This window comes from Triticum dicoccoides, chromosome 1B (assembly GCF_002162155.2).
Source record: "Triticum dicoccoides isolate Atlit2015 ecotype Zavitan chromosome 1B, WEW_v2.0, whole genome shotgun sequence".
Lineage (NCBI taxonomy): Eukaryota > Viridiplantae > Streptophyta > Magnoliopsida > Poales > Poaceae > Triticum > Triticum dicoccoides.
Genome location: NC_041381.1, coordinates 417,010,898 through 417,020,207, shown reverse-complemented (window position 1 = coordinate 417,020,207; position 9,310 = coordinate 417,010,898). Strand labels below are relative to the sequence as shown.

General features: G+C 44.0%; 2 protein-coding genes across 3 annotated transcripts; both read right to left on the bottom strand.

Annotated features, from left to right (window-relative positions):
- Positions 1 to 8: 8 nt before the first annotated feature.
- LOC119338522 lies at positions 9 to 863 on the bottom strand. Its single transcript, XM_037610848.1, has 3 exons — positions 571 to 863; positions 328 to 458; positions 9 to 215 (listed from the first exon to the last, which is right to left on the bottom strand). Exons 1-3 carry the CDS (start codon positions 677 to 679, stop codon positions 129 to 131), a joined length of 327 nt encoding a protein of 108 aa, XP_037466745.1. The 5' UTR covers positions 680 to 863; the 3' UTR covers positions 9 to 128.
- Positions 864 to 5,163: 4,300 nt separating this feature from the next.
- LOC119338506 (RING-H2 finger protein ATL39-like) lies at positions 5,164 to 7,524 on the bottom strand. 2 transcript variants are annotated; one of them, XM_037610839.1, is made up of 2 exons: positions 6,709 to 7,524; positions 5,164 to 5,651 (listed from the first exon to the last, which is right to left on the bottom strand). In XM_037610839.1, the coding sequence occupies exon 1, from the start codon at positions 7,382 to 7,384 to the stop codon at positions 6,764 to 6,766; it is 621 nt and encodes a 206-aa protein (XP_037466736.1). In that variant the 5' UTR covers positions 7,385 to 7,524; the 3' UTR covers positions 5,164 to 5,651; positions 6,709 to 6,763. The 2 variants fall into 2 exon arrangements, with proteins under 2 accessions (XP_037466736.1, XP_037466729.1); XM_037610832.1 differs by having other exon boundaries at positions 5,164 to 5,648; positions 6,709 to 7,519.
- Between the last annotated feature and the right edge of the window lie 1,786 nt (positions 7,525 to 9,310).

The window sequence follows — 9,310 nt, the reverse complement described above, 5'->3', positions numbered from 1 at the left end:
ACGTTTGGCAGCATCACTTCAAGAAAGTAGCATGACTTCAAAATGCTTGGTTGAAGCGCATGAAGATCTCATGCTTACCAGCAGTGTAGATTCCCATGCTTCTGCCAATGAGGTTCTCGAAACAAAGATCAGTGAGCTTGTGCATACAGTTCAGCTGAAAGAACAAGAGATCGATGGTTTGCAACACTGTATGAGAGAAATGGAGAACACCATTGCTGATATTCAGAAAGAGAAGAGTCAGTTAGAGGAACGTTTGGCAGCATCACTTCAAGAAAGTAGCATGACTTCAAAATGCTTGGTTGAAGCGCATGAAGATCTCGTGCTTACCAGCAGTGTAGATTCCCATGTTTCTGCCAATGAGGTTCTCGAAACAAAGATCAGTGAGCGTGCAGTTATGCTGAAAGAACAGGAGATCGATGGTTCGCAACATTGTGCGAGAGAAATGGAGAACACCATTGCTGATATTCAGAAGAAGAGTCAGTTAGAGGAACGTTTGGCAGCATCACTTGAAGAAAGTAGCATGAATTCAAAATGCTTGGATGAAGCGCGTGAAAATCTCCTTGTGCTTACCAGCAGTGTAGATTCCCATGTTTCTGCCAATGAGGTTCTCGAAACAAAGATCAGTGAGCTTGTGCGCACAGTTATGCTGAAAGAACAGGAGATCGATAGTTTGCAACATTGTAGGGGAGAAATGGAGAACACCATTGCTGATATTCAGAAGGAGAAGAGTCAGTTAGAGGAACGTTTGGCAGCATCACTTGAAGAAACTAGCATGACTTCAAAATGGTTGGATGAAGCGCGAGAAGAACTCCTTGTGCTTACCAGCAGTGTAGAATCCCATGTTTCTGCCAATGAGGTTCACGAAACAAAGATCAGTGAGCTTGTGCGTACAGTTATGCTGAAAGAACAGGAGATCGATGGTTTGCAGCTTTGTACTAGAGAAATGGAGAACACCGTTGCTGATATTCAGAAGGAGAAGAGTCAGTTAGAGGAACGTTTGGCAGCATCACTTGAAGAAAGTAGCACGACTTCAAAATTGTTGGATGAAGTGCGGGAAGATCTCCTTGTGCTTAGCAGCAGTGTAGATTCGCATGTTTCTGCCAATGGGGTTCTCGAAACAAAGATCAATGAGCTTGTGCGTACAGTTATCCTGAAAGAACAGGAGATCAATGGTCTGCAACATTGTACGACAGAAATGGAGAACACTATTTCTGATATTCAGAAGGAGAAGGATCAGCTAGAGGAACGTCTGGCAGCATCACTTGAAGAAAGTAGCATGACATCAAAATGCTTGGATGAAGCGCGAGAAGATCTCCTTGTGCTTACCAGTAGCGTAGATTCTCATGCTTCTGCCAATAAGGTTCTCGAAACAAAGATTAGCGAGCTTGAAAGCCACAAAGTTGAACTAGAGTTGCTTGTAACAAAGCTGGAACAAGAGAATATTGAGTTTTCGGAGTTCATATCTGAACTAGAGGCTCAGTTGACTTCTCTCACAAGTGAAGAGGAGTCAACCAGGCTAGAAATGGATTATTCTATAGCACTTATCGCAAATCTTAAGGATTTAGTAGAACAGCAGCAAGCAGAGATGGAAGCTCAAAAGCTGGAAATGAAGCAAAAGCATTTGGAGTCCCAAACTAGATTGTCAGAAGTACAAGAGGATTCGGAGGCTCTAAGAAGATCAAATGCAAAACTACAGGCCACAATTGATAGTGTTGCTGAAGAATGCAGTTCTCTTCAGACTCTAACAACTGACCTAAAGAAGCAGAAGCTGGAATTACATGACCATTGTGCACAGCTGGAGCAGCAATTAGATCAATCAAAAAGGAAGACAATGGATTTGTTCGAAACAGCAGAGTTCCTAGAGGCAAAACTCTCTACACTTCAAAAAGAGGTAACTTTAAAAGAGCAATCTTTGCTTTCAGAGCTGGAGAATATATTCCAGGAGCACAAGGAACACGAAGAAAGGATAAATAGTGCACATTTCCTTTTACACAAGATAGAGAACGAAAAGATTGGTGAAGTGAAGAATCTTGAGAGGGAGGTCATGAGCCTTACTGCACAGCTGTCCTCCACAGATGGGGAGAAAGAAAGTGCTGCCTTGGATAGCATACATGAGGTCTCCATCCTGCGAGCAGACAAGGCTAAACTTGAGGCTAACCTTGAAGATGTCAGTGCACAAATGAGACATTATCAGTCTCAGTTGGAAGATCTTCGTACAGAGTCTAAAACCAAAATTAAAGGCCTGATTGATTCGCTTAACGCATCCAAACATAATGAGGAAACGCTGACAACAGATGTTGAGCATATGACAAGATTGATGGAAGCTGCTAGATCCAATGAAGAAAACTTAAGGAAAACTTCAGACGAACTAGAGTTGAAGTATAAATCCAGTGATTATGAGAAACTGGAAGTAATGGAGGAAATTTCTGGACTAAAAATCCAGGTTAGCAAAATGGCAAGCATCCAAGATGAAGTTTTCAAACTACAAAGTTCTCTTGATCAGGCTAAGTTTGAAAAGACAAAATTAGAAGAGCGTATGCAGTCACTATCTGAAGAATGTGAAGAACTAAAGGTGCAGAAGGCCATGTTAACAGACAAAGTCTCTTGTATCCAGAGTACTTTGCATGATGCCGATGAAGAAAATCGTCGTAAATCCACTCAAGCAAAGCTTGTAGTAAATAAGGTGAGCCATTTAGAATTATACCTCAACTTGTTCTAGATCAGGGTTTACGTAGATTTAAATGTGATGGCCATGTGCACTATTTTCACTTAACTATTTCCTTGCTACTTTAGGGTAATGACGACGCTGCTAATGACAATGGAGGTACTCATGTTAATGAAGATCTAGACATTCACTCAAAGCTAGAATTACTGGAGGCTAGACTTGCTGATGCATTGGAGGAAAATAAATCATATAGGGCGCAGCTGCAAAGGTTTAGTGATTTATCGCATCCCTCCTCCCTCTGACATCTGTTACTAGCAAAACTCATTTTTCACTAGATTTCCTTTGCTATACCATGTATATGGGAGTCTTAATTAAACTCCCATGTTCTGAAGGCTGCAGACCATCTATGCCACTCCATTAAGCATTAAAAAGAAGTATTTCGCTACAAATCAAACGTCAGATTTTTTAGCATGGCAAATCGAACGCCTGAGATGGCAAATTATACCGTCGTGAGGATGTCAATTTCCTTTAGCAAGCATGGCAAATTCTTGCCATGTTTAGTTCTTTGCCAGGATTTGCCATGCTTGCTAAAGGAAATTGCCATCCTGGCGACAACACAATTTGCCATAAAAAACAGTTGATTTGCCATGGTTAAAAATCGACGTCAGATTTTTAACATTCCCATAATAAGAAACAACATTCATGTAAAATTATCCATGTGGTATTAACTATTCTATACAAAAAATGTTCAAAAATAACAAACTATTCTATACAAAAAGATAGTTTGGATGCATGCTCCCAGCTGCTTTTCAGCCTTTACTTGCTGCTGTCACCAGTGCATCTAATATAAGGGTGCAACATTGCCGCCCCCAGATGGTCTCCTTGTGCAGAATACATCCATTTGGAAATAGATGACATCCTAGAATGCGTGCAGTCAAAATGTTTCTATTGATTGAGAGAAAAGAAACAGTGAGACATTTGATTTGTGCGTCCGTAAATGGACAACTTCTAATATATAACCTTTATCGTACCATTATCATGATCAAAATATTGTGCACATTAGAATGGTTTTCGTTTCATGCGGTTTTTACTAGTGTAAGGCATCAATCGATGATATCGGGGTACCTTTCAGAAGATCATACTCTCTTTTTACCCTGTACAGTCCAACGGGAGAGGGACAACTCGGTAGCAGGGATGAAAAGGATAACAAGGATGGGAACAGGATAGCACAACTGGAGTCAGAGCTAAAAGACATGCAGGATCGGTTACTCAACGTGAGCATGCAATATGCAGAAGTGGAGGCTCAACGAGAAGAACTAGTTATGGAGTTGAAAAGTGCAACTGCAAGGAAGGGACGATGGTTCTAGGGGATGACGAGCAACTGTGTGCCATAACCGTAAGGCCCACAGTCCACAGTACAGGTACTTCATGTATTCTCCTGCTCCTTCGATTACATGCAATTGCAACTTGATTTGTTAGATGTGGAGCACGAAAAAAATTTGGGTTAAATTCAAGGCTGCTACTTCGATAAAACTTTACCTGCTATCGAATACTCAGACACACCATGACAGATGCAGTAGATACTAGCTAATGTAGTACTGGGAATTCCCACCATAAAAAGTTGATTTGTTGTGATGAAACTCAAAAAAAGTAACAGTAACATGAATGTGTAACATTGGCGGCACATGGACTGCATGGTTTGATAGCAGATAATGTGTCATAAAATTGGGCTAAACTACACTTATCAAGTGGTAAGAAACCCTCTTTCATTGAAGAAAATTATGGCAGTAAACTCATTCATTGAAGAAGCTTATGGCAGTAAACCCTCTATCAATGAGGAAATCACTGATAACTCTTTATACTTTCCTGATATTGTAGATGCGCGAGCGTGAGCGTGAGTACATCAATCAGTATTTGTGTCCTCATAACGACATGGTTGTCTAATTATCAGGACATATTTTGTCGACGTCGGAGGGTACCGGCATTCCCAGACAACCACCGTGCAAGAGCTGAGTAATTCCAAGCAAGTGCAGAACTGGATATGTGCTCTGAGCTGCACCGGAAGCTGTGCCCCCAAAAGAATAAAATGCTCATGGTTCTCACTTCTCAGGTCTCAGTGATGAAGCAATCACATGGCAACAACAACCATTCACAGTTAGCAGTTGGGAGGCCCTACTACACTTAGTCTCAACCGATTATTAGTTGTCGCAAGCATATGTGGTGCTAGGGGATAGCCTAAAATTCATCGGTTCATATAACCACACAGACCACTCTTCCCTTTACACAGAGCCAACATAACCGTTGGTTAGTTCATCTTTGTAAATTAATCAACTGCTGATAAGTGTAGTTTCTCTTGCTGAATTGTATAGTTGCTCATGTGATATCCTTTTGTAGGCTAATGTTCTTTCACATGTAATATAGTACTCACTCCATCCCAAAATAAGTGTCTTAACTTTAGTACAAAGTTGAGACACTTATTTTGAGACGGAGGGAGTATATGCACATAGTCTGTCGATTACTTTGTTATTCGCTTGTTGAGGACAGTATTCTGTCAAACACAATTTGGCATATAGCTTCTTTGATTGAATGTGACAATGGGACCCAACAGAGCAATGGTTACAAGAGGTCTTTAGTAGCAAAGAAAGAAATGGGGGATGATTGAGTACTCGGGATGATTGGACAATCTGAAACTGTTGGCAGTCAGGTCATCATTGAAGAAAACAGTTGGGTTCAGTCCACATGTTGATGATGTTCATGCATTGGTGCCTGGAGAACTCTTGGCTTGCATGCTGATCAAGAAATAATAGCTTGTGTTTAGACAGCGGCCTTTCGAATGTCCTTTGCACTCACCAGCTTCGGTGAAAGTATGGATCAGCTGATAGGATCCTGTGTTCAAAGCCAAGGACATGCTCCTCTTTGTTGAAACTTGAAGCATGGCTTCTGAACTGAACTGATCTTGAAACATGCGGTGGGCGCTCCGAATCTGCTGCATGTATTTTAGACAAATAATTATAGTACCTAAAATAATATTACTCCCTCCAATTCATAATAAGTGACAAGGTTTTAGTTCAAACGGACCGGAGAGAGTAATTATTAAGCCATATGGGTTGCGAGGCTTCATATCTACATACAAACTAGTATGCTACTCTACCTAAAAAATCCTATCTGATAGGAACTGGGATAAGATAGCTCAATTTATTTTATATTTATTTATTTATTATTAGCGAAAGCTCGAATTGGGTATTCGACGTGTCGCTATCTAGCGGGCTGTAGTTTTGCCAAGTGACAAATTGGCGCAGGCTACAATTGGATTTGGAAAGCAACCACCTAATACCTATCCAATAATATAAGCAATATAGAACAAAATGTCTCCTAGTTGGCTTGGCCCCATTTACATTTATTTATTCTGAAAATGGAGGATCAGGCGAGGAAGGGGTCAATGATTTGTGCTCCCTTTAGCCAACAAGGAGGAGACTTCTTTCTCAATTTCTGGCTGGCTGTCTATGCATGTATAATTGATAGCCTTGAGAATACAGCTTACCTGGTTTATAATGTGTGCGACTAAGGTGGTCGTTGGTTATATATATTCAAAATGATTAACAAGTACTTCCTCCGTTTCAAGTTACTCGTCGCATAAATGGATGTATCTAGAACTAAAATACATCTAGATACATCCATACCCGCGACAACTAATTCGGAACGGAGGGAGTATACATTTCACAAATATCCTAACAAATGCTAACATAATCAATATATATTTTTACATCAACTAACATTTGATTAATAATACCTTGTTTGCATTAGTTTTGCCTCTTCGGAGCCTACCACGGTGAAACAGACCAGCAAACTTAGGAATGCTATTCGCCGAATTTAGAGAAATAGGGTTCATAGCTATTTTTATTGAACAATGAAACTGACAATCATCACATTCTATATGTATAATGCTTTGATCATACACAACTCAGTGTTCTTAAGAGAATTTGCACAATTGTGAAGTTATTACCACTCTGTACTATCACACCAAAGCTAAAACATAAACTTACCCAGTTAGGTTAGCTGTGCCTGTACACCCTCAGCCCCTCAGGCATGTACGCGTCATCACCCCCGGGCCCTCGCGGTCGCCGGCGCGCGCCTCGCCGCGGCCTCCTCTTCTCTTATCGCTTCGATCATGGCGACCACGCGCTCCAGCACGATCTCCTGGTCGTCACCGTCGTCGCCGGCACCAGGGCCTGCGCGGCCGGCGTAGTGGCAGACCACGACGCACCGGCAGACGGGGCATGAGTTGCGCACGTCGAGCCACCGGTCGATGCAGGGGGCGTGGAAGACGTGGCCGCACGCCGGGACGACCTTGACGCCGTCGTCGTCGCCGAAGGCCTCGAGGCAGACGGGGCAGTCCCCCTCGGGCTGCTGCCCCTTCTTGGCGCCGGCGCCGGCGTCGGCGTAGCGCACCACGGGGAGCGCCGCGCCGTCGGCTGGGCGGAGGAGGGCGCTCGGGAAGCCGTGGCGCATGGCACGGCCGCCGCGCGCGGCCGCCATGGCGCGCTGCCGAGCGCAGCGGCAGTAGGTGCAGAGCAGGATGAAGCAGAGCACGATGGAGAGGAACACCACGGCGGTGGCCGCCCCCGACGAGAGGTCGAACTGAGACCTCCCCGACGTCGGGGCGGCCGACGGGTCGTCGCGCGAGGCCGCCAGCCGTCTCGCGTGCGCCGCCATGGCCATGTTTCCGGCGCCTGCTCGTGCGCGCGACGAGACGCGCTCTCCTCTCTGGTTGACTGGTTGTCCGGAGGCCACAGCCCACAGGTGGCCCTTTTTCTCCGTGTAATTGGACGCGAGTTTAGTTTTGTGATGATGACTGGTGAGGTGCTAGGTTTTGGGCTACGCGGGTCAGCCAATTTTTTCTTAGGAAATCAGTAGTCGACAGCCATCGATTACATCTAGCCAGGTCCTTCCAAATTGGAAAACCATGCTCGGGTCATCCTTCCCACCCATCTCCCCTGGCGGTTACAACTTACAACCCACACAGAGGTGCAGCCTCGTAGTACGTGGGCGTTGAGCTCACAGCAAGTAGCAGTAGTCCGTGATCAGCCTCACTGCACCTCTGTGTGGCACCTCGCGGCAGCTGGCACGGGCTTGCAACAGTGACCCTCCTGCAGCGTCGCTCGTCGTTCTTGCGGTAGTGCGGCGATCAACTTGCAACATTCAATGTGGGCTTGCAACACCCACCCATGTCGCCGTAGCATCCTGTGGCCTACTGGATCGCGAGTCATCTGCGGTCGTCGCGCCAACCGATGTTGCAGTGCCGGCTGTGCCCCTAAAGCATCGACACAATCATCGCACCACCATCGAGGAACCTTGAAAGCTCTGATGGTCAGCTTTTCTGAGAGCTCGGGGCTGGCTTTGCAGCGCCACGCCCCATTGAGTCACTCTGTGCGTTTAAAAACCGAACCAAAAAACCATATCGAAAATAAACCAAACCGAACTGATTTTATGGTTTTTATGGTTTCTGGTTTCGGTATAGTATGAACTTTTCATACCGATTTAAACTTTGGTTTTTATATACATACCAAAATACCGAACGGTTAACCGAATAAACCGAAGTAAAAAATAAATTTATATTTCTTGAGATGAACAACCATACAAATTGTCATTTTTCTTGTACATGAGTCAAATTCATTACTAAGCATGTAAAATTTTCTTGTAACATAGTCATTTTTCTCTTTTTGAAATGCTAAGCACGTCCATAACCATCAACAGATGAATCAATGCATGCATATATACTTATATATATAGTCATATACTATTTGTGTAAAATAGTATGTGTTTTGAGTCATAAATTTGCAAATTATTATTATGTCATTTTCAAATTCACGTCAACTTTGGTTTTTATGGTATATACCGAAACCATACCGAAATAATTTGGTATATACCGAAACCAAACTGTATTTTAATTTCATACCGTATTTACCGAAGTATTACAAACCGAAAAACCGTATAAACCAAACCATGTAAACCGAATAAACCGAACGCACAGGGTGACCATCAAGTGTCGGCCTTGTAGCACCAGGCGCAAGTTGTGGCCGGTCTCGCTGCAACACCAGCCACAGTGCTCATATCATCACTAGATGACCGCTCACAGTGCGGGTGGTGCATGTTCGCAACGCCGCCCCCTAGCTCGTCGTGGCGCCAACCGTCCCTTTGCAGTAGTGGCCACCGGCCATGGGAAGAGGCATGCATATCCTCGAGGAGGGCTTGATGCTTCTATGAAGCCATTCTTCACCACCAATGGAGATTTTAATGATTCACTTGGGAATCATTCTCCCAATAGAAGGCATTGATAATTTACTTGGGGAATCCTTCTCGCATTAGGAGGCTTTGGTTCCACTAGAGAAGATAGATCCCACAGAGGGAGATACATGAGCAAAGCTCTATGATTTTAGTTCCAGTCTTTGCTAACCCTAAAATGGAGGAGAAGGATGAGGGATATATGTAGGTCCAAGGCATGAAGGGGTAAGTGAGGGGCAAAAGGGTAAAGATACATGGACTTTGCCCAAATTCCGCATGCAGACGCGCTACCGGACAGTACAGTCGACTGGACAATCCGACCCTTCTGACCGGACAGTCCGGTGGCAACAAAAGGTTTGGAGC